Source organism: Anarhichas minor, unplaced genomic scaffold, assembly GCF_050575085.1.
Source record: "Anarhichas minor isolate MPS153535 unplaced genomic scaffold, ASM5057508v1 ptg000007l, whole genome shotgun sequence".
Taxonomy (NCBI): Eukaryota; Metazoa; Chordata; class Actinopteri; order Perciformes; family Anarhichadidae; genus Anarhichas; species Anarhichas minor.
Window position 1 is genome coordinate 19,941,622 of NW_027466453.1, and position 25,925 is coordinate 19,967,546.

The 25,925-nt window shown below is 42.5% G+C and overlaps 1 protein-coding gene across 7 annotated transcripts in view; it reads right to left on the bottom strand.

The window, feature by feature from the left end:
* Window positions 1–453: 453 nt before the first annotated feature.
* The window catches only part of clec16a (C-type lectin domain containing 16A), a 36,976-nt gene continuing 11,504 nt past the window's right edge, over window positions 454–25,925 (bottom strand). For 2 of the 7 annotated variants that reach the window (XM_076086492.1, XM_076086497.1), the window contains 14 exons: window positions 21,307–21,616; window positions 19,937–20,048; window positions 19,636–19,736; window positions 18,611–18,730; window positions 18,125–18,234; window positions 16,473–16,517; window positions 13,955–14,005; window positions 13,690–13,854; window positions 13,312–13,432; window positions 8,460–8,611; window positions 7,403–7,607; window positions 6,386–6,556; window positions 5,282–5,419; window positions 454–3,239 (listed from right to left, as the gene is read on the bottom strand). In XM_076086492.1, coding sequence (XP_075942607.1) covers window positions 2,695–3,239; window positions 5,282–5,419; window positions 6,386–6,556; window positions 7,403–7,607; window positions 8,460–8,611; window positions 13,312–13,432; window positions 13,690–13,854; window positions 13,955–14,005; window positions 16,473–16,517; window positions 18,125–18,234; window positions 18,611–18,730; window positions 19,636–19,736; window positions 19,937–20,048; window positions 21,307–21,616 — 2,346 coding nt within the window. In that variant the 3' untranslated portion in view covers window positions 454–2,694. Of the gene's footprint in view, window positions 3,240–5,281; window positions 5,420–6,198; window positions 6,273–6,385; window positions 6,557–7,402; window positions 7,608–8,459; window positions 8,612–13,311; window positions 13,433–13,689; window positions 13,855–13,954; window positions 14,006–16,472; window positions 16,518–18,124; window positions 18,235–18,610; window positions 18,731–19,635; window positions 19,737–19,936; window positions 20,049–21,306; window positions 21,617–25,925 lie in introns of those variants that run through there. The other 5 variants (XM_076086495.1, XM_076086494.1, XM_076086493.1 and 2 more) reach the window with 5 other exon arrangements.

Genomic DNA, 25,925 nt, shown 5'->3' on the forward strand with positions numbered 1-25,925 from the left:
GATGACTGAGGGCTCCTGCAGCCGTCACAGCAACACGACGCAAAGGTAGAAAGTGTAAAAGCAACGTCATCACCGTCTCTCTCACACTCACACTCACACTCACACACAAACACAAATCCAGGTCAGAAGCAAATACATACATATTGTTATACTTCCAAACAACTTTACATCTGGTTGTGGAGGAGCAAGGTAGGATGGATCTTTATCTTTCATTTCAGATTAGGGGAGGGATGGATTTACAGCTTTAGTAGCCGTGAAAACCTAATCAGTGGAAGCCTTCACACACTCAGTGAGATAGTATACAGGGGTGTGTGTGTGTTCCTGAGCTTGCTAGATATATCCTGTGGTTTCCTTGCTCAAACACATCTGCTGTTACTACCAGAGTGTGATTCTTTGAAGACGGGGGGGGGGAGTGGAAAACTAACTTGAGACAACACGACTCAAGCAGCAGCCTCACTGTTAAGTAGAATAATTTATTGCAGTTCTTTATTTATTCCTCTGTTTCAGTTCATTAACAATAATTACAGGTTTAAAAGCAAAAAAAGCATTTACAGAGCATATAAACATATTACACACACACACTACAATCAGAGACTTAATGGAGGCTTGACATGACGCGTTAGGATAGCGGGTTCCAATGGTTACCGGGTACATGCCGCCATGTTGTCTTCAAAGATGGCGGCATGTTCCTTCACACCATCGGAAGCTGCTCTACAAATTGTGCCAAGCCTCTTCAGCACGCCAGTGATCACCACCATCATTCTTTTATTTACAGTGGCAAGATGGAGGGAGAGAGAGAGAGAGAGAGAGAGAGAGAGAGAGAGAGAGAGAGAGAGAGAGAGAGAGAGAGAGAGAGAGAGAGAGAGAGAGAGAGAGAGAGAGAGAGAGAGAGAGAGAGAGAGAGAGAGAGAGAGAGAGAGAGAGACTCGAAAAAAAGAAAAAAGATTCCTCCTTCATAAACTTGTTGACTGTACAGAGTTAGACAATAAGAATAAGACTTGAGCTGTTCAGATCATGGCACAGAAATGAAGAGCGGAAGAGGAAAAGGATTCAAACGGATGCGATAGAGACAAACGCTGCTTTTGTTCCTAAGATTTACAAATCAAGTCATGAATGAAGGATAAAACACAACGATCTCATTCTAAACGACCAAATAACACAACAGAGATAAGTCGTCCGTTACATTCATCTCTCCCCTCATTGGTTAGCTCTTCAGATTATTGCAGTAGTAAAGCTTTATTCAGCTGATTAAAGGAGGAGGCTCGCCCCTCCACACTGACCTCAGAGCAGCATCTCAAGAAGTTAATGTTGCTTTTCCTTTCGTTTGTAAACAATCCAAACACTATGCTTTATGCAAATTAGACCCCTACTGGTCCTTCCTGGAGGACGAGGATTTCATGGTTCACCAATAGTTGGAACTTTGTCATTTGAGTGTTGAGAGCGATACATGAGAGTAAGACTGAGCTCAGGTCAGTGCCTGAGGGGGAAACCAGCACATACATTCAACCCAGTGCTGCCAACCTGCAGACACAGAAGTTGTGTTTTCAGAGTTATACGACATCACTCGATGAGGACGTCAGCGTTTCATTTAGTCACGCAAATCCACTTCTTTATCTCTATGACTAAACATATCAAACAGCACTCAGCTCTTCATTGAGTACAGCAGCAGCTCACCTGTGTTACTAAGGCTGAAGTGCTTTATGCAGAGAACACATGACTCTGTGAATTATTTACTACTACTACTACTCAGTGACCTGCTATCCATTATGAATAAACTCCTGCACCACTTATTCAGCTCCATTCAGATCGTTCAAATCCGTTTGTGAGTCACACACACCATCTAATCCCTGAAGGCTCTGAACTACACTATGGATATGAGGAGGAAGTTGAAAACAAAAAGCAAATCTAACGAGGTCAAGGTTTGCTGAATACTGTTGCATATCTGAAAACAAACAAAACAATGCTAAACAAATGTACAACGCACAACCACGGTGTCTGAATCATTCAAGCCCATGCACATCCCGACATAAACACACACACACACACACACACACACACTTTCCCAATGGCAGTTACTGCTAACGGGTCTGACAGACAGCGGTTAAAAGGCAAGTGCAGCTGACTCAGTGTGGACTGTATGTATAGCGCGCGCGTGTGTGTGTGTGTGTGTGTGTGTGTGTGTGTGTGTGTTAGTATAGACGTGACCAACACCACAAAACATTAGTGGTGAACGTAACATACGACAAAAAGTCTGTGGATAAACAGCAGCATGTGGTGTGTGTGTGTGTGTTTCTTTGAGCTGACGAACAATTGATCAGAATGAGTAAAAAACATTGCTGGTTGCGCGTCTTTACACACACGCTCACTAAAAACACAACCGGACACACTCAAGTGAACAGAAACCCAAATGTGCTTGAAGCCTTGTTTTTTTTTTTTTTTTTTTTTTTTTTTTTAATTCGCCCAGTGATTCGTCCTCTGTTCTCTCCGAGTGAAAAAAGTCTCTCTTCATGTGCAAACACAAATGTTGAGATGCCTCCAAAATCCAACTATTCACATCACACACTATCTACAGGTCGCAACATGAAAACATGCCGCAGTCACGCTGGATAGTTTAACTATCACACTTCCCTGTCCTCCTAAGTGTGTGAGAGATATGTTGAAGTGCATGAACATGGTTGTGTGTGTGTGTGTTGCTTAATCCAGTTCAGGGGAGTCTGGTGTTTCAGTGTGCATCTCTGGATCCTCTGTTTCCGCTGAGTCGTCTCTATTCACATCTGGAGGAGCGTCTTCACCTTCTGCCTCGGGTTCCTCGTCAGTGGGGGTGACCAACTCCGTTGTTGTGGTTTCCTCTTTTACCGTCTCGTCTGTGGGCGATCCCTCCTCTGGCAGCTCCTCCTCATCTCTTTGCTCACCTTTCCTATGTCCCTCCCCCTCCCCCTCCTCTGCGATGGAGGCGCCTGCTCTCTGGAGGGAGTGCCCTGTGGGAATGTGGCTGGCACAAGGGTGCAGGTGCGGCGAGTCTGCGGGCGGCAGCAGCGTGAGCGACTCCACGCTGAGCGCCTCCGCGTCGCCGTCCGTGAGGAGGGAGATGTTGGGCTGGGACGCCGGGGTGAGGCTCGGGGCGAGGCCTGTGACTGGTGCCGAGGGAGCAGAGGAGACTAGCGTTACGTCTCCACCTCCTCCTTCCCCCTCTCCGCCCGAGAGGGAGGGCGGGGTGTGCTCCAACAACGTACCGTCATCTAGAGGAGAAGGAGAGGCAGGTGAACTCAGAGGAAGACTCATTTCTAAGGATTCTCACTGTGGCCCCGGGGTGAAATGATGTGGCTTCTCTTAAACAAAGCCTTCAAAAACACACATGTCCAAAGAGATGATCTAAAGGGGTAAAATGTGTTCTCTCTCACAGTGCATCTAAATGCACTGTGAGAGAGAACACAGTAAATGCACCATCGTAAGAGTAAAAGTCTGAATTCAGAAATATTCAGACTTTGAATGTAATTAAAACAAACTTAAATAACACAATCAATGGGAGCCCAAACAACCCCGGGATTTACACATGAACATCGCCACACAGGTCATGTAGCTACTACAGAGATCTACAGTATGCAGGTACCACACATGCATTTAGACAGACAGACAGACAGACAGACAGGCTGATGAGTAACACAGCACAGTGTGTTCACCAAGTCCCTCCTCTTGTTTTCATTGTTTATAGACTAAAGAGTGAGCAGATCCCTTCTACCGGGGAGGATTTCAGTGCAGAAAGCTTCTAGGCAGGAAGAAGAGGAACAGGGTGGACTCAGTGAACGTGAAACAAGCAGCAGCAGCAGGTGTACTAGTGGTTTAACAGCAGCAGCATAGTTTGAATAAGCTATGAACTAGAATGTAATCTACTGCGTGAGCATACTTACATTGTTAGAGTGTAAGGGTGCAGTGTGAAAGAATCAACAAAACCGTTTTACAATCAGCAATGTCAGATGTACAAAGTTAGAACAAACTACTGGATGAAGGGTGACAGTTCTCTGAGAGCGTGGAAAGAAACGAGTGAATGAAATGATTCAGACCGTTAAGTTTGTCATAGTGAAAATGTTTTAGTTATAAAATAATGTTCCTTTTGTGATGTGCTCGTTTACATTTGGTACTTATCAGCTGCAGTCATGAAGACTTTCAGGTATGAGCCAGTGTATGAAAACACTTCCTGTCTTGATCAAACTAATCACTCACAGTACTCAACGTTCACGTTCACAGGTGAGAGTGACAGATGAGCCAAATCCTCTTTAGGAGTAAACCAGTTTAACAGGTACTCTGAGGGTAAGATGTGGGATTTGCATTCACAAAGAAACAACACATGTAGACGCACGCCTACTGCCGACACGGGACACTTATGAGCTCTCCGTGTCTTTCTACCTTTTCACGACGCTGTGCTCCCTAAAGATACGTGTTTTTGTGACTGCTTGGTTGTAGGCTCTTTGTAGTGTGTCACAGTCATTCCAGTGAGCCTGCATGCTCAATACCAGAGCCCTGGACATAAGGAATATTATTAATCACACGCGTGTTTACTCTGCAAGGACATGTATAAAAACGGCTGCTGTGAAAAGGGCCGATTCATTTCAGTCCAATATTTGATGTATTTGAAGGTGTATACATGACACATCCTCGTTTGTTCTGAGGGTTCATAAGATGTTGATTTACGGTCAAGAGATCAGCTGCTCGGCAGCCCAATCAAGGAAAGTGTAAACAGGTTTGCTTAAATACGTCCTCTGAGCAGGGAGGTTAGTGTGCTTATCAGTATGCATAGACGGAGATGTCAAAGATATTGTACTAATGCTATTTTAATCATTTAGATGCTTGGGGAGACTCACTACTCCTGCTCATCGACATGCTTCTTCAACATTCCTTTTCAAGTTTTCTGGTGCCAAACCACCTCGCCTGCTCTTTGCATGGGGTGACGGTTACACAGTGTCCCTGTGCTACGCCTTCTATACCAACAGCTCAACTGACATCACTCTGCAAGCTATTGTGGTCTTTGTGGCGAATGTAAATATGTTCCATAGTTACACCCAATGCTCTACATGTGTAAAAGACGTATGTGTGTGCTGTATAGTGAAGATATACTGTGTTGACCACACCTCAGCTCCATAAAGAGCATGCTACTCTGTTAGTTTCTTTTTGCCGGTTGAATTTTACTTTCCCAAAATGATTGATTTACATCATAGTCCAAGAATCTGTGTGCCTCTTTATTTCTGTATTGAGGGAATGTGGATGTGCTGTGTGTGTGAGCTACCTGTGGGGCTCTGAGCTGATATAGTGCTCGCAGTGACAGAGTCGCATCTTCCTGTGCTCCCACTCCCACTGGAGGGAGTCGAGGGGGAGGAGAGGGGCGAGGGACTGTGCTGCGACACACACTGAGCCACGGCAAAACCTGGAGATGGCGCACAGGAACATAGACATGTGTTACCATGGCTGGGACAATGATCTCCCCTCGCCACATCTAGTCTGAATGATTGTGTGGCACACAGTATATAGACACATAGCTCATTATTCCTATAGTCAGGGACTTGTGTGGCAGATGCAGTTTCCTGCATTTGTGCACGTTTGCTTATGTGTGTTCCTAAATTTGTTTGATTCTGAGAAAGAGATAAACTTAAAATGTATGTAAATAAACTTTAAATATTAATGCAATTCATCCAAAGCACACAAATACTAATCAGAAAAACTTCCCTTTAGATGGAAACATGTGGACTTTTGTTGACCTAAGTGGCTATAAATTCATTGACTAGCTTTCATTTTCACTGTGATGAAGCCTGGACTTCAGAACCTTCACATTAGAAAAAGGAGCACGTTTCCTTGCTGAGACAAACAAAGAGTCCTTCTCACGAACACACAAGGCTACAAAACGTGAAACTAAAGTAAAACTATAGCAATGGTATGTAACATGAATGGAAATGCATGAATTAAGCGAGTGTGTATTCTCAGGAGTCTCATTTCTACACAAAGCCTCTAATCTTTGTTTCCTCAGAGCTACACTAAAGATCAAATCACAAACCCATCTCCACCTGCTGTCACCATTCTATCTGAAGGTTTTCTCCAACACTCAAAGGAAAGGTCTCAATATATTTTGAATTACCTTCTGTTCTACCATTGATAATATTTATCATTAAGTATTCGGTGTGTGTGGACCGTGGGAATGAGTTCACTGACGTTGTTTTGTGACGTTTGTACGATCATTCAGATCCAGGCTACAGGCGCTCTGCTACTTGTCTTGTCTACAATGTCTAGATTTAAAGCCGAGAAAGAAGCATGAAGGGATGAGGTTCTGGATCTCTGAGGAAGTGTATAGGCTACAGCAGTACGTGCAGGCAGTGGAGCCCGGTTATCCGTGGGTCACCTGGTACTTTATCCACTGAGGCGAAGACCGATCTATTTGCCGTGGGGTCGCTGGGCGACCGCCTTGACTGCTCGTAGAATCGGAACGGCAGGGCGCTGGGTGAAGCGTTGGCCGTCTGACCGAAACCCAACACCTCTGTTGTGCTGGGCTGCACGGGCAGGTCCAACAGAGCTGCAAGCAGAGGAAGTGGAGAGTGTGAGAGGGATGTAAACACAGCTTCTCTGCAGCTGAACCTTTAGGTCTTTGTGTGAAATTACAGAGAAAAGAATCAAACTTTGAGCAGACATCCTGTCTATCCCGTCCACTGCATTTGTTTAAACTATGATTTGATCCATTGTAAGTTTGAAATGTTTTTGTATATGTGACTGTTTAGTCATTGAGAGATTCTGACGCAGAGGCTATTTGGGAAGAGTTCACATCCTCCTTTACTCTGCTATTACTTCTGTGTGTATTTCTAAAGAACCAGACCGTCGGGAAGGGAAGTACAAGTGGCTGATGGTAAATCCATCAGTGTTTACTGTACAAAGGGCCTGGAGGAGGAAGTCATTCAAAATGTGTATTAATTGATTAATTAGAATTGAATGAAGAGAGAGGAATGACTGATTCAGGCAGATGTTACTATGAAGCTCTTCATAAACAGAATAGCTGTCACTTCTGTTGGAGAGGAGTTTCACTTCTTAATTTAGAAAAGTGAATTAATTGATTTGTCATTTTTCTTAAATAACATTTTCTTCTAATTGGGGTAAATCCTTTGGTTGACGTTGAAGCCTTGTGAAACATGAGCTGGAAGCAGTGCGAGCTGTTCAGCTATGTGGTACATTAGTGATGATTTGATTCTCCATCGTTATATTTTCAGTGTTGTGTACTTCTGTTTTTAAGAGTTATTTTTACTCATTGTTTTCTGGTTAACATCTCATGTGATTTCTTTAAAAAAAAAAAACTGAAATGAAACACTTTCCGCCTCTGTGAGGAAAAGGGCCATACTGACCATCCGATCATGGCTTCCTGTCTACTCACCTGCAATCCTCTGCATCTTCATGCGTCGGGCCTGGATGCGACCCTTGGCCAGCCTCTGCTTGGCGATGATGCAGCGGATGTGGTCGGCGAAGATGAAGTTGGCCTGCAGGATGGGCAGGGGCTTGGCGTGGGGGTTGGAGCCGGGCTTATGGATGACGATGTTCAACGCTCGGCTGTCGTCCTCCACGCCAGACACCTGCATGTCCTGTCGAGAGGGGGAACAAAGAGCAGGGGAGAGCGTCAAGAGAGATGAAGAAGAAAACAGGAAGACAAAGACATGGAAAGTGAGTTGAGAGACAGATCAATGGAACATAAACTTTAGCTGCATTCATAAGTTCAGACCCTAACAATAGTTAAAGTGACATTCATAAAGCAGAAAAAGGAAGAAAAGCTTACGTCATATGGATTCAAAATACACAGGAAACACTGTAATTACACTACTGTATATCCATTTCACAACAGCTGTGCATACTGTATCTACTGTATCTACTGTATCTACTGTATCTACATCTATTATGCAATTCATTTTTCAGAATTTCTTTAGAAAAATGAGTATCAACTCATCTCATCTGTGGCCACACTGACGCAGCATGACTAAACATGATTACACTCGTCAAAGTACCCAGAAGTGACAGTAAAGCACGTTACTGGAAGATCTCTGGTGATGCATTTCTAGTGTTTCTCGGGTGAAAAAAGATATGAAAGGCTCAGGCAGCAACAATCAACATCTGATGAACACAGGAGAGAGAAGAAGAGAAACAGGAAGGACAAAGTGGTGGCAGTAAGGGGGGGGGAAACAGAAAAACTAAAATAAAAAATAAACGAATGTAAGCTGTAAATAAAACATCGAGTCAACAATAAAGACAAAAAAATAAGGAAATAAATGAATACAAAGCATGATTGTAAAGTAGAAAGATAGAGGGAAGTAGAAATAGTTAAAACTGAATAAAAAAGGAGGAACACAAACAAATCATTGGTTTTAATGACTGAACATCTCATTCACTCTTTGGCACAAACACACATCCACACAGATGTGGACACGCCCCTTTCCTCTTACTTGCAGAAGGCCAGCAAACTTGACCACACCCCATCCGAGGCGCTTGGTTTCTGGTTCGACCAGGCTCATCTGGTACACGTCTACAGCGAGGAACCTCTGGGCCTGGCCGCCATCTTTACTGACCACCATACAGGCTATTAGGTCACTGTTATCTGAAAAAAGGGACAGACAATGAGAGTAAATGCGAGTCGAGTCCTCAGGTGTGTCTGTGATCTTTAGCAAACAATATCACCTGCAGGGACAAAGGCTCCAAAGTCAACATACGTGAAATATGCCGTTTGCATAAGATGACAAGACTAAGAGTGTACATCCAGGACAGGAATGATCCGTTTACGGTTCAAATAATTACACTTAGTAATGTAAGGAATGTAGAGCAGGATTTAGCAGGCCCAGGCCTATCCTACAGCTCTACTGATGGGCCACAGAGGCTGGACTAACTCAGACTCTAGGCACAGCGCTACTTTAAGCTAAATGCTAACATCAGCATGCTAACGTATCGATGTTTAGCAGGTATCATTTTTTACCAGGTTAACATGCAGCTTTTGGGATTTAGCACAGTGGTAGAAATGCATGGTTTGTGTGTTGTCACGGTTTGGTATCAGAGTCCTTGGCTGTCTGGAGGTTGAGATAAGATGAGGACCTTGACAACGTTCCAGACGTCGATGGTAAATAGTCTCGTCCGAGGGTTACACGACACAGACCGGAAGTACACGTTTTCCACATCAAGCACTCAACACAAAGTACAGCCGAGTCCGATGGGACGGTAATTATTCTTTGCAGGTATTTGACAGGAGAGCACAGACGGTCCAAACGGACAGACCGCTACGCACACTAGAAAGGACCGAGAACACTTCTCTCCCACACGTCTAGCAGCATGAAGAACAGATGAGTTTGTCTCGCATGTTTGCGAGACAAACATGAAATGTGGAACTGATGATGACCCGATTTGACACCACTGGTTTGGTTTTTAATATCAGCCTCTGTCATTGGCTCTTAATGTAAACTTGTAACAACCCACTGATGTAAAGCCCCCCCGATGAACTTCTCTTACTCATGTCGCTTCCACTTTATAGTATTTAAACTCTCTGGTTCCTAAAATTTCCGTTTTCAAGAATCCTGATTAATCCAACATTAAACCGGTATGTGACGAATGTTATTAGTGTGAAGTTTTGCTCATTTAAGTACAGAACTATGTTTGATCTGGGGTAACACTATTTATAGTTTCACAGCTGGCGGCTTGTTGTGTAAATCATACATGTTACATTCAAAGATCACCGGGAGTTACCAGGAACTTGACTTTACCTACTGAAACAGTGAGCAGGGTAAAGTACCTGCAGCTCTGGCAGCAAAGTGACACCAACAGCAAAATGGACAGAGAAATTAGGGGAAAGTTTAATAACTTTAATCCCCTGACCAGCTGCAGAAAAAAACCCTTCCACCCCCAATGTCGACTTCACTTCTGACTACAGAGGGGGGGGGGGGGGGGGTCAACTTGATTAAAAAAAAAAAAAAGGCTTGAAAGTCATCCGATAGACGACAAGTTGCCTCCATTTATGGGCTCACTGAAACCAAGTCAGTTGCCAATCAAGTGACGGTTTTCACTTCGATTTCTATTCATATATATTCATATGTCAAGTGTCTCCATCTATTAGTCAGGTGAATCTTTAGACTGCCTCCCCCTCACAAAAAAACATCTGCAGCCACAGTTTCAGTGTGTGAAGGCGTACTGCTGTGTCATCGGTTCCATTTATCAGGACAGGTGTACGTCACTAATCATTCAGCATTAGTGTTGCCGATGCTCTTTATTGCTGATATTCTTCTGAATCCTTCAGATAGAAGTGAGACGCTCTCTGTCACTATGAGCATGATGTGACTGAAGCTGTTCAGACCACAGTACAGGGAGAGCAGCCTTAGTTCTCTGTAAACACTCTGTCCCTGAGGCTAACATCTTACCTCTAATAACCTGCCTATTGCACAAACATTACAGAAGGCAAACAATGGAGTGACTGTATTCACAGGTACGAAAAGATAAAAGAACATATGCCACCAGTGTATTCTTGAGTATTTCGTCTTAACGCGTCACGGCTCATTAGAAACATATAAACACATAAATTAGTGTTGTCAGATTCTTCAAAAGGTGACTTTTTGCACATTGTGACAATTAGTCTTTGTGGTTCACTCACGTTTGCAGCAAAGAATAGGTACACACTTCCTTAAACACACTCTTGATGTTTCAGTTGATGGGAATGCAACATGACCTTCCGCTTGCAAGACAATCTCTGAAACCACAAATACTACTACTCCACTGACACAATATGCAGGTACTGACATTAGCAAATGTTCTGCGTTTCAACAACAGCTAACCGATCATGTGGTGAACTGGAGACGGTGGCAGCCTATTGGTCAGAGAAAGGAGTTTGTGGTTGGAAGGCTGCAGGTTTAAATTCCCCAACCCACGATAAAAAAAACCCTCCCTCTCTCCAGAATCACTCTGTAAGAGTGTTCTTAGTCAATCTGACTTGTATAAAAGTGACAGTGACTTAGAAAACAAAGGAAAACCCAATGTGGGGTTGAGTTTTTCTTTCACTATACATGGGTAGAGTTAAATCACCAAAGATTGTTTAAATCTTTGGTGAATCTTTGTCCCGATCAATGCCGTCATCGAGAAGCGCAGCGCCCATTCTCTGGTCCACCCTCAGGTAAACTCAGCAAGCTCTGTCAGCACTGTTGACGTTGTTAGCGCCGTTAGCGCCGTTAGCCCCCAGCTCAGCGGAAGTAATTCCAGGTTTAATATTACAGCTCATGAACCTATATCGGCCACAGACTCTTTCAACTGGCATTTGGAATTACAAAAAGACAGCCGCAGTTTCAACCACTGGGTTAGATTTGAAAGTGGAGCTGCAGGGAGACATTCGGTTTCAATAGATATGTTTCCATCTGTTCGTCAAAGGATTTTCTACCCCGCAAAACGCATCAATCACAGAAGTGGAAAGTCTCTTAAGAATTCAAACTAGGTCAGTTATTGATAACAGTTAACTACGACTGTTTCATGTAGTCTGAAGACAATGAATTAAATATATTAATATATAGTATTTTGATGCGGAAACAAATGAGCACACAACCATGACACATCTACAGAAAGCGTCTCAGTATCTGAAGGCTCAGTGCCGTGTCATTGGTTTGATCCACTCATCAGGACACTTTCATCAGGTTTAAATCTTTACTTGTTCTGCAAACTTTTTCAAAAAGTACCGAAACTGCAACTCAGTCATCACAGATGATATGATAACTAGTAAAAGGCCATCGCTGCCAGACGGTACAGTCATCACTGCTCAGTCACCCGGAGGAATTTACATTGAACTTTTCTCTTTGTGTTTAATTCTAAGAAGTGATATTAATGATACATCTACCTCCACTTTAATCATTTCAAATCCTAAATAAGATTAAATACTAAATATTAGGTAAAACAAAAAACCAGTGTAAGTGCAGTAGTGCAAGTAATATCTTTTACAAAAAGTGTCATTTTCTTAAATGTTCATGTTTACGTCATGCTACTGATCAGTACAAGACAAAAGCAGAATAAAAAAAGATGGTGCAAGATAGTGTGAAAGAGGAAAGAAAACTCTTTGCTTGCATCATAAGATAAACCTAATATAGATAGCGTATGACACACTGGGGAATTTGTGGTGAACTGTACTCTCTTTCTGAGATGTTCTGTTTGTCAAAATGAACTTCAACGAGGGAAGAGGCTCATTTCAAAGAAGAGAGGCGGCTGTCCCGTCTGCTCTTTAGCTCCTTCAGTGCGAAAGATATGAGTAAAGTGGTATAAACTCTGTTCTGTCACTTTTATTTTATCAGTAACATTTATAAGTTGTACATGGCAGCAACAAACATACTATAACCAGTAATATAAACGTGTCAAACACGTCATCTACCTCTGGATAAGTACCCTCAACATGTGCAAAGGCCCGATCAATGCTGCGTGCAGCTTTAATTTGACTTTTTATTTATATATCTCAGTACATCTTTAATCATATTAGTAATTGTTGAGGTCGTGTTTACCTCTCAACTCCCTGCAGTTTGGGTGTTTCCATGGGATTTGTTGGTAATCATAACAGAGATAAAAATCACACCAGGTGTATCCCGTGTGTTAGAAATTACCTTTTAAACAAACACCTCAACAACACTTTAGGTAGCTGAGCTGCAGCCTCCCTTTAGTCACGGAGAAGTGGACGGCTGTGAGATTGAGACGGCAAAACGTTGCATATTTAAATTTGTTTTAACATTAGTCACAACTTTAGAACCACAAGGCCATATATGCACGTCAGCAAAAAACAACAAAAAACACAAACTCTGCAGTACTGATATCCTGCAAGGCAGAGCTAACCACATGCAAGTTTCCACAACATCACCTCCACACCTGTGTACAGTAAGAGCCGATCGTTCAGGTTATCTCAGTGTGGGAAGCTGTGTGCAGACACACTTGTTGCAAGTGCGTCTGTATGCTCTACTCTGTCATTGTGGTTGTGAACGTTTGCATATGCATGTATCGTTAGGACTGCACTCACATGTCTGTGTTGTCGATCTAATGCCGTCTTTTACAGGGAGAGTGAGTGTGTAAGACAGAGAGACACGTGTCGGTAACTATCTTTGCTTAACTTTCTGTGGTTATACTTTTATAGCAGTAATTACACTTAATTTAGTATTTGATAGTGTCCCACCCTGAAGTTTGACTCCATTTCCCAAAAGTGTAAAAATGATGAAAGAAGTAAGCACGTCAAGGGTCCTGTAGGATGCGGTCTGGGTTTGGTAAAGTATACAGTATGCCTCTGTTTCTCTGTGTGTGACTTACTGAGGTCTAGGACGTCATCAGTCTTGATAAGGTCTTCTGGTCTGGTCAGAGGCAGCTGCATCTCAGGTTCCCCCTGAAGCTGCAGCGATAAGGACCGCAACATGAAGAACACACGGATCGCCTGTGCAGAGAGAGGAGAGGCCCCACATAAACACACAAACTATAACGGTTTACGTTTTATCTTTCATCTGAGCTTTGGAATGCCGCCATGCTGGTGTCATCGGTTTGCAGCATGGTTGCGAAACACAAAACCAAAGGAATGCAAAGTGAGTTACACCTGCTACGTGGTACAGTGTAAACAATAAGACCTGACTTTCCAGGAGTCTAACAACTTGTTGCATTAGAGAGTCATGGCTTTTGAAGGTCAGGGTTACGTACAGTGTGGACTGCGCTCCGGTGAATGAGTGGACGTACCCTGCGTGTCTTCTCCACGTCTCCACAGGGCAGCCTCTTGACAAAGTCGATACCAGTCAGAGGGGTACCCGTGGGTGGCAGCAGCACGGAGGCATCCATCATTAGATACTCCACATTTAGCGGTTTACTCTGCAACATACACACGTGCACGAGTACAGACAAGCTCCAAGCAACACCAAGAGCATATTTGAATCATGTCACAAAACATATCAAATGAAGGCTAACTGACCGTCATGCTCCTGTACTCATCTTCAAACATGTCCAGAAAGATCTCCTCGCCCTGTGATGACACGATTCAAATGTGTGGTTAAAGAGAGTTTCAGCAGTGAAAACATCAGATGCATTCAAACAATAAGAACCGTGTGTGCAGAGCAGAAATAAGCAAATGCATCTTCTGTGTCTGAATTATAAACACATCTTACTCATCATGCATACCCACTGATTTACGCATGTTCTTGTTTTGGCATCATCCTGGAACACCGACAACGGTAAAACCCATTTACACACCGCTATATGTTGGTGCATGGCCTTTCTATTTCATAGTGACAGTAGAGATACAGATACAAAACATGGAGCAGAGAATATGTATATCACAGGAGGCATTACTATTAAAAACCTGCTTTGTGCTTAAATTCTTAATTATAATTATTTAAAATCAGGGCCACATTCTGATCTGGAATTGTCTCATTAATCATGATGCCAGTAAAAAGAACAATGTTAATGCACACATGTATAAATTATCTGTGGATTAAAACTCTGATGATACTCAACAAGCTACGGCTCTGTCCTGAAAACATTCCCCAAAAAAATCCCTGCATCATGTTTTCCTTCACTTCCTCATAGGATATGACTCATATCATGTCAATATCATACACTCAGCTGACTCATCTGTGCTACAGTGAATGGAAGCATAGACTCTCACGATTCTTTCTGATAATATAGTTTTCTGCGGTTAAAGTGCCGTTCATGATCATTTTGCTTGCGTTGGTCATATCTCCAGTGTCGCAGAGTTACCACATTTGTCTACTCTTGCACGCAATACACAAGTGACGTATTAAAAAGAGTTTCTGATCTGGAGATTTGAAAGTGTCGCAGGCCCCCTTTCTCCAAACATGACACCCTCAGCTCTGTGCACATATCCTACTTATCTGCTGTGTGTTCCGGCACACAACCCGCATAAATGATCCCTGCAGAGGGAGAGGAACTCTTAAAGGACGTCCCATCAGCAAAATGATGATGTGAACCAAAACAGGAAATGCTGGACAGATAAGACGAGTTGCTTGGACATGCAGAGTTGAGCATCTTAGCCTACAGGACAGCGATTGTTTATGTGTTTATGTGATGTGTATCTACTCATCATCAGCTCAGCGTGCTCATCTAACCACACAGTGACGGACACGGCTGAAGTATTCCACTCAAGTGAAAATGGAAACTAGAAGTAAGAGAGGTTAATATCTTGAAGAGAATAAAAAAAAGGCCAATGATCAATTAATGTTGTTTATCAAAGTAAAATGAAACCAAATAAGCCAGCACACCAATGCTTCATATTCATATATATTTATATATATCAGCTCAATAGAGTACTTCAATTATGAAAGTGTTCTTGAATGCGGTGCTAAATGTAATTGTAATAATATGGTTTGATACAAAAAGGAAAATTAACCGAGTAAAGATCAACGTTAAGAAGCACTTAAGATATTTTAATGATCACCCAATTAAAACATCCAATGATTTCTCCTGTTTCATTTCAGATGAATCATCACTTTATTGTTTCATCCATATATACTTTAATCAAATAAACATTTAATCTCATGAGATTCATAATTCAAACTTCCACTTTCTTAAAGAAACTAAAAACACTATATTGTTTATATTGTTTCACTGATTCTGAACCTCTTTGTATCCTGTAGATGTTTGAGAGGAAGTTAAAAATCATTTTAAACTCTCACCCTGTTGTGAGCACCAGTTGAGAATCAATAGCTAACCGAGAGCAACAATCATTTATGTTTTTACCGATCAGGAAGCTTCTTTTGCTCATATTCAGAGTATTTTCCTGAATGCTGAAACAGAACGTTCTGCGTCTCTTTGATGGTCCACTTGGTTGAATTGTGTAAAAGTCAGCAAAACTCAACTCCTGTGACTGATTCCAAAACGGATATCCAAAGACACTCAGAGGGAAACAGAAAGCACTGAAAGCACTTTGCCTACGAGTATACATCTGAAGTTGTATAATATACAGGAAACACTTTCACTTTTACCTATTACACCTTCAGGGAAATGGTCTTGGTTCTAATAAGTAGAGCACACACAGACAATAGAGACAGGACGGGGAGATGATTCAGCTATTGTTGAGACAGTATCTCTAGAAGAACTGGTTGGAACACCAGATCGTTTCTTTATTGTTCTCCCGAAATGATTGTTTCCCCGTCTGCTTGCCTGTCTCAGCAGAGGTCTCTGTCTGGGCCGCCAGAACAGCAAAGGTTTTTCATGCTATGACTTGTCAGCTGAAGTCCTATTGTGCAGTCAGAAGAATGCAAAAATATTTGACATTAATATCATTTGTTGGCCGGCGTCAGTCTGCTTGTCTGAGTGTTTCCAGCTGTCTGTTGCTGCTCAGTCTGTCCTTCCTTCTTGTGTGCATATAGAGTATATATGGTTGTGTGTGGGTAGATGGGAGAGAAGCACTCCTGTTTATGTAGGTTAGTGTGTGTGTGTGTGTGTGTGTGTGTGTTACTGTTCACTCTCACCTTGTAGAATCTCCGCAGTAAATGCAGACTTTCTTCTCTAGCACCCTGCAAACACAAACATTAATAATATTAGCAAATACAGTCTGAACCATCTTTTCATGTGACACAGAAGAAACACATCTTCAAACACAAATTGACAAATTGTGTTGATTATAAAAATGCAACAATCAACCCATTCTTCCTAAAAGGATGGTTTAAATCCAGGTATTGTATGAACCTGTATGTATGAGACGATTGAAATAAAGTTCAAGCTTGCTCACTACTTCTTTAAGACATATTTTGTCACTCTTTATACTACTACTAGTACTATTAATATTACTGCTACTACATCTTCCTTCTGGCTTGCCAACTATTGCTAAATAAATAATGAATAATAGAGGAATAAAATACATTGGAATGCTCCAGTACTTCATTCAAAACAAATAAACAGTACAACAATTTCAGTTTGTTAAGTACTACTTAACATCATCACTAATTACTGTGAATCTTATGTCCACTCTGTTCCTGAGAGAGTCACACCTGTCAATTAAACCCACGTAACTGCTAGTGAATCACACACACTTAACAGGAATGTGTAATGTAAAGCCATTTCCTTTAACAGCAATGCATGCCTTCCTGGTTATTCTATTCCCATCAAGTGTCAGAGAGCAGGAGGAAGGACAGAGTCTTCCTCCTGCAGTGATGGTAGAATGAAAGTGCTTTTACATCCAGTAATCCTCCAACAATGTGTAGCCCTGTGTGATTAACACTAAATCAACAAAATCTGGACATTTGGACAGTTTTCCTGTCAGAGATTAGTAATATGACTAGTCAGCTATTTCCCAGCAGCAGGGCAGAAAGGGAATCAGCAAGTTAAGGGTCAACGAAAAATAATAGCAACAGAATTATTATTCCACGGTCAGTAAGGTCAGTTTTTTATCATTGTGTCACTATTGGATTGCAGAAGAGAGCCAGAAGCCAGTTAAGCAAAATAAACTTTGACTAAAAATAATGATCCTAATTCCTGGAAAACCCCTCAACCATTGCAGAAAAGAAGCCGCTTCGTTAACATTAAGCTGTGTCAGAAGTGGGACGTTCTTCAAGCAGAAACCCCTTGTGATGCGACTGATCCTTTAAAATGACCATGGTCAGGTTTCAATTCACTTTTAAACTTAGTCAGATTAGGCGTTGTTTCTTTTCAAAAATGAAAATTCAGACAAAAAGCATCACACAAGCAGTAGTGCAACTACTTCCTGTAGCCTCCTTTGAAAAGAGGACTGCAGCGAAAGAGGGTGTGGATGATTACCCTGAAGTGAGTGAAGAGGAAACAATGAAATTCCCAGAAGAATGAGAAAGAAAAACGGAGTGCTGTGTAAACCAGGGCACGTAACAAGAGAAGAGAGGGAGAGAGGAAGAGGAGTCAGAGGGAGTCAATGAGGAGGAGAAGACGGCTAATGAGCCGAGACGTGAGGTTTGGAGAGAAAGCTGGAGGAAAGGAAACGGGTGGTCCGGCTGAAACATTTCTTAAGTCATAACCACAAAACCCTGCAGCTACCGGTTCTCGGGAAGTGATACAGTTACTGCTATGAATGGAACAAGATCCAACTTCCCACCGGCTTGCTCTGATATGTTTACGTCGGAGTGTAGCATGTACATGTTAGTGTGTGCTGTACCTCCAGGCAGGCCAGGTGTACATCTTTGATTATACAGTGGTTTCCAGACAGCACAGACTGCTTTAACAAAAGGCAGCTCAGCTCCAGGGTAGCGAGACGCACTTTACCATCTACACACACACACACACACACACACACACACACACACGAGAAATATATGAATAAGCAATGAGGACATTTTTCTCCATATTAGCTCAACAAAGCCAAAGTTTGCGTCGAACAGTGTGTGCGACGTTAATATCTAATATGTAGTTAATAAAATAAAATTAACGTGTGGTTTTTGAGTTACACATCTAACATCTTCTACAACATTTACATTCACTTGAACAGAGAACTTCTGTTAAAACGGGTTTATCTGGAAAGTGTCCATGCTCGTATGTTCATCTTGGAAACATGCAGGTGTGGCACAGCACATGTTAAATTACTAATTTCATATTAATCACACACTGGCATGCACAATGGATAAAGTGTGCGTGTGTGTCTTACCTGGCTGTGCTGCATGACTCATTACTCTGATCAGTCTCTCTACCAGCACCAGGCTGTAGGAACTCTTCTCCTGGTCAGGAACTGGTAACTGCAGACGCTCCAGAAGATCTCGGTTTATACCTACAGACGAGACAGATGGACAGACAGAATGCAGATTTGGCATAAACATGAATACTGAGATGTTACAGGTTTGTTAATGGATGATAGGACACTGCCTTGTCTTCAGTCCTGGGTCTACTTAAAAATAATCTAAGGTTCTCAAATTACAGTATATTTCAAACTTGCGTAATTCCCCAAAAAAGTAGCCATAGTGACTCTGTGGGTGATGCTAACTTTGAGCACTCCTGCTCCAACCAGTCATGTTGAAGTTTACATCCATGTTTGTCCAAAGTGTCATCGCTTCATCATTTTATCCTATTAGACATGTGTGTGAAATTGTCTTAATTAAATCAAAATCCAATCAGTTCATCGTAGAGTCCAAGGATGTACGGACAGACCCACGGACTACCCCAACACATAATGCCTGTTGCACGGCTATCGTCGACGAGGAGGCAAAGAAATGGAACACTGTAAACCTTTGTGAAGGTAGGACTTCTGCATGATTGTTGTATTAGACTGCATGAGTTGCCAATTTATTAGGTACATCTGGCTACAACTGAGTGTGTATTGAAACAAATCTGATCAAATGCAAAGTAGGAAATGAACAGTTTTGTGTCAAAGACGCCTCAGAAATGAACCAGGTGTATTCAGTTCTATTGAGTCAGTCCTGCTTTTAGAAATGTAAGCAGTAGTGTGCAGACGTTTTCAAACGCGACAAAAACATTCTAAATGAGACCTTTTGTATTGCCTGTTGCATGTTGCATGTTTCTTAATGCAGTGGCTGACAGGAAGTAAGCAGACTGGTAACAGAACTGCAATGAAAGATTCTATACGGACCTCCAATATGGATGTCAGTTAAGTTCATATACCAGGTATCTAGAATGGGCCACGAAAACCAACCCAATGAAATGAAAAGAGAGGCCAACCTTTGCTGTGTGAGACAGCATAGAGCAGGCAGAGGACAAACAGGGCGTGGTAGTCATCGGTGGTGCAGTCGAGGGCGCTGTACACCATGTCTAAGAACGGTCTGCAGAAAGACAAGACTTCATCAGTCCAGAAACACGTTATTTTCCTTTAAAATCATTCTTTCCAGTTCTTGTCTAGTTCAGATATGTGTGTGTGTGTACCTGCTCCTCTGAGTGTGTGTGTGTGTGTGTGTGTACCTGCTCCTCTGAGTGTGTGTGTGTGTGTGTGTGTACCTGCTCCTCTGAGTGTGTGTGTGTGTACCTGCTCCTCTGAGTGTGCGTGCGGGTGGCTGCAGCGGTCTTCTCCTCATCAGTGGTGTTCTGCTCCGTCAGCTCCGACACTTTACACTTCTCCATCACCACCATCTCGATCTCTGTGTGAACACACACACGTTGTACCTACTTACATGTGTATATACATGCATGTGAAAAAGTTTTATATGTATTTTTGAACATTCACATCACACATCACACAAAAATGAGCTCCTGTCACCAGTGAATATGAATGTAAAGTCTGATGTGCTTCCTTCTTCAGTTAAAACATCTTAAACGTGTAAAGACAGCAAAGACGAGCCAATCAGTGTCTGCTACTATTGATTAGGAACAAAATACTGATTTTTTCAATGCATAAAATGTACTATGTGAAGCATTCAAATGCAAGAATATTTCAATCAATGATTTTTAGCATGTCACCTAAGAAACTATCCTTCAAAAGGTTTATTATTTTATCTCTTTTATTATCAATCGGTTAAATGGGGTGGGCGTCATCTTTCCACCACGAATGATACATGTGTCATTTTGAAACTATCTGTTCGTCTGCAGCCCACGATGTCATGAGTGTTAAAGGCTGTCAAACACAATACTGTGCATTTGAGCCTTTAGAAGTCATTAAGATTGTGCAGCGCTGCACAAAGACTCTCTGCAAACAGAGTCTGTTCAGTCAAAGTAAAGAAGGAATCATGTCAGATGAGTTAAATGGTGACATTTAAAAATAACACAAACATACTCAGATACTAACGCACACACACACATGCACACAGAGCAGGAGTGAGAGACAGGCGGAGAGGTGAGGAGCACAGGATGGATGGTGTGTCACCGTGGAAATGGACAGTCGGCTGTGGTCAGTGGGGAAGCAGCCTAAAGAGGGGGGGGGGGCCTCATCTCAAAACTATCCAAAGAGGAATTTTTGGTTAAATGGACTTTCTTTCTGCAGTTTGTCTTCTGCAATTTTCTTTTCAATACTCCTTCATTCTTTGACATTTGTTGTTTTTAACACTTCTTGTTTCATGATTCAAGCATTTAGAAATATCTTACTGCTGAACAAGAGGCTGCAGAGTCCAATGTGAATTTGACAAGCAACAGTAAATCCATGAAGATGAGAGTAACAGTAAAGCGCACACTCTATTAAGAAAAAAGAAAAAGCAAAACAGTTACAGTCAAAGAAAAATGTTGTTATTCAGTCTTTTAAGGAGTTAGTTTCTCTCTTCTCTGTTTTGAGACGAGGGCTGCTGCTGTGGTGGCTGATGGGTAACCAAGGTGCATCATGGGAGACTACGTCTGATTGATGGCAGTAAAGACAAACTGAGAAACACAGCCCTGTACTGCTGTGTCCAGTGAGACACACACACTCACCTTCCGCCGTCTCCCCACTCGCTCTGCTTCCCTTAGAACTCCCACCTCCTCCCTCTGTACCTTTTCCCTTCTCCCTTTCTCCGCCTCTGCCGTCATCGTCCCAGCCCTCCTCTACTCCTCCACCTCCTCCTCCTCCTCCTCCTCCTCCTCCACCTCCTCCTCCAGGCCTTTCGTCATCCTCCTCCTCCCCTAAATTCTTGTAGTTTGGCCTCTTCTGAGTTCTCTTGCGGCCGCGATGGCGGGACAGCTCCAGGGAGCGCTCCAGAGACTCCGAGGGCTTGGTGAAGCGACGCACACCTCCTGCACTGGCCTGAGGTTTAGAGAAGGAAAGAGAGGCAAAGGTGTGAGAGGGGAGGAACTCACATGTCTGGAAGTGACACTCACACGGTATTATTCTATCAACTCTACATTTTGTCTGAATCCATTCTTGTGATCATGAAAGTCCATGATGTCCTTTCAAAGATGTTTTTAGTTCAAATAAAGCAGTGGCCGTTCTGTGACTTTGCTTTGTGGTTTTTAACATATATGGTGGCATCACAGTGGCAACACAGCACCAAACCTCCCAGCATGTGCCGAATACAAAACAGAAAATGGTTCAAAACGAGTAAACGCACAGGATACCTAGAAAAAAACAACTGTCCCGTTTCCAGGCAGCAACGTCTTTGCCACCTTTTACTGGCAGACAGGCAGGCAAAAAAAAAAAATAGACACACATTAACACAAAAAGACACTTTAATAACGGATGTGCCTAAATCGTATCGCACATGCTCACAACCACCAAGCCTTACAGTAAATCCATCTAGCACTATCCTGCTGATCAAAGTTTGTTAACACACAAAAGCCTCTTCCTCCCTGATACACTTCATCAGAGAAAATTAACTTTTGACACACACACACACACACACACAATAACTGGCTTTGAGGCCACGTCGGTGAGGCCATACTGGAACTAGAAGTAACCCACTTCTCACATATAGCCCTCAAATGTACAGCAAAATGCAATTCATGCACACAGGAAACAGCTGGTGAAGATAAGACGCTGAGAACAGATGTCAGCACTGACCTACAGTAAAAAGGAAGAACCACATGTTTATGGACCACATAAAACCCACAGGTCAGCATGGTTATCACTGTGTGTGAGGCCAGAGGAGAGATGCATTTAATCGATTGGCTAAAGACAAGGCGGCTACAGCAGACCATGCGGGACTAGGACTGAGAGTGGCATCAAGATATACGCATCATTCAGTACGAGTTCACTACTAATTCAGGCAAACCTGAAAAGTGCACTTCTAACACCATGAACAAAAATGTGCCTGAATATTGTGATGTCAAATAAAATCATGGCTCAGGTGTGATGTTGGTCTTCAAATCTTGAAGGTTCCGTGGGCCTCATGATGGGTAAAAGGAAAGAGCTCTCTCAAGACCTTCGCAACCTTATTGTTGCAAAACATACTGATGGCATTGGTTACAGAAGGATTTCTAAACGTTCCAGAGAACACTGTTCCGGAAGTGGAAAGAGCATCGTTTCACCATAAACCGGCCACGACCAGGTGCTGCTCGCAAGATTTGTGACAGAGGAGTGAAAATAATTATCAGAGGAGTCGTCCAAGAGCCAAGGACCACTAGTGGAGAGCTTCAGAAAGACCTGGAATTAGCAGGTACAATAGTTTCAAAGAAAGCAATAAGTAATGCACTCAACCGCCAAGACTCCATTGCTGAAGAAAAAGCATGTTGAAGCCCGTTTAAAAGTTTGCTGCAGCATTTAGACAAGCCCAATATCAAGCCCAATATCTGGTGAAAAGTTCATGTCAATAGCACCTTCAGAAATATATTTACCGAGAGAAATGGTGACGTGTTCAATACTTATTTTACCCGCTGTATATGCATATCCATGTAATACTATATTCACTCTTGTTTAGACTGTTTTTATTCCCTAGAAGCTATTGAGGATCCAAATAAACAAATAGATCGATACTGCAGAGAGCCCAATGCTGCAGCAAAAATAAAACGCCACTGAATACCAAAATAATCTGGCTTCAATAGTTTCATTTGCAGAAAAACGATTTGCCTCTGTTGAAGAAGATAAAAAGGAAGAGGATCAGGTATCTCACGCTGAAAGTAGGTGGCCCTATTTCACTTCACCTCATACGCCAACACAAACCACCGAACACACGTCAAGCCATAGGAACATAGACACACACACACATGTACACACAAGCACATCCTTCTTACATGCCCAAACAGCTGCAGTTTCTCAGAATACACATTTACTGGAAGGAGCAGTGAGCTACATGAATAAATAAAGTTATAATTCATGTTTCAGTCCTATTCTGACTAAACCCGTTCATTGCTCGATGATAGTGAATGCTTAAGTATTTATTTTTATTCCCTCTCTCCTACATCCTCTCTTATCTCCCTATTTGGCCTTTTTCCATGTTCTCATGACAGGAGAAGGTGGTTTTGTAAGCAATAAACACAACTGTGGTCGTTAAAGACTAAACTGTGTTGTAAATGGTTTGTGTTTCAGATCAAGTCCAACCTATTGTTAAAACCATTACCCTGAAGCATAAATCTAAAAGCCTTAGCAACTCATGTACACAGAACAATTAGACACGTCTCTGTAATCCTTCCTAAAGCCAGCCAACAAAAACATTGATATCTGTATCACTGTGTTCTGTAGTCGCTGCTAAAAACAGTGTGTGTGTGTGTGTGTGTGTGCTGTCAGACATAAACCACAGACTAGCTTTAGAGAGTGTGTGTGTGCGTGTTGCACCTGTTAGCTGACTATGTTCTGGTAAACCGCTCACACTCTGAGCCTATGCTGAGAAATTGATGGAGGTCACCAAGCATGTAAGGCAAACCTACACAAACACAAACACACCTAGCAGCACAACAAAATAGAGCACCATTTGCAAAGATATTCTTATAGATGCACACAACTTAAACAGCTGAAGCTGAAGATAAACTCCACACACACACACAGATCTAACTGGTGCACTTGCAAGAAAACATGTGTACAAAATAGAGAGAGAGAAAAAAGATACTTCCAGGAAAGAGATTTGGGTTAGGTGAGCCAGCTATGTCAGTGTTCCATCATGTGACCTAATTTCCTGCCACATCACAGACAAACAGGAAGAACCATTTGACCACCTGAACAAGAAACAGAGCCCATGCTTCATGCGTCTGTTTCATCTACAATAAATCAAACAATAACACACCAAGAGTTCCATCTGATGTGGCTGAAACAATTCATATCCACAACCCGACATGCATGTAGAAGAAAAAGAAAAAAAAGGGACAGTACTTCTGTACATTATCTCTTAGGCATTATCGGAAATAATCAAAGAGTCTTTCATGCTTCATTCAACCCCAGAATGGAGAAAGAGATTGATTCAAGTCATGTCAAATTCTGTGGTGCCTTTGAGGAAGGCCGGCCATCAAAGCTCCTGTTGCAAGTTGATCAATAAATAAAGTGAAGACAGGAAGTAAAACAGACAATGAGCAGGATTACCCGTCTAAAAAACACATGACAGTAAAGCCATCTCTAGTCTGTTTCTCTGGTTTATTTCATTTGTTAGAATATCCTAAACTCCAGACCATGACAATGGCCTGGACAGAATATTTACTATGAACACTATACTTCTCTAATCTTTGGGAAACTGCTCGACTAACGTTTAAAAATGCAACATGTGGCGCTTTTAAAGTCCTCAAAATGCAGAGAAAAGCACAGCTGAATGAATAGCAGGCAGCTACTAGTTTGGGTCTGGCTGCCTCCTGTTGTGGTAGACCGACGTTTTTAAGACATCACGCCTCAACTCGCATTCACTGAAAAGGTGGGCTGCTTCTTACAACAGCCACAGGTCTAGTGCGCGCACACACACACACACACACACACACTCACACTCACACTCACACTCACACACTCACAGCACGAGATAACCACGAATAACCACAAGAGTTCTCAGAAACGCTCACTAGCTCGGCACACCCACCTGACTTTACAAACAGATGGTCAAAAAATGAAGAACAGCGAGGGGGTGGGGGGGGTGAGAGAAGAGAAACTGAATCACGGGAGAAGAAGAAACTGGGAGGTTGAGAGATTTAGAAAAAGAGAGGTAGGGAGGTGTGGGGAAGATAAGGGGCAGACGAGGGAGAGATAGAGAGAAGGAAACAAAGTGAGAAGGGAAATAACATTCAGATGAAAACACAAAGAAGGAAGGCCTAGACGGGGGGGAAGATGAAAGGAGAGACTGCTTGAAAAATGTAAAGAAGAAAAAGCTATGGAGATAATTAGCATATCTGCCTTGATGTGGGTGATTCATGGAGAAAACCATGAGCCCGCGATCTCATAGCTACCTACACACACTTCTGGAACTCCAGTCTGTGTGTGTGTGTGTGTATCCATGCGGTTGCCTGCGTAGGTGTGTGTGTTCTTGTTTGTGCGCTGCACTCGGGTGTGTGTACATGTATATGCTAGTGTGACCCTGTATCACAATGTACACTCTGCTGTGTGTGGGCGTATATATTTCAATTAAGTGTTTTTTTATTGATGGTTCTCCGAGTGCTGAGTGCTTGTGTATACAGTAGGGGTGCAACGGATCACAAACCTCACGGTTCGG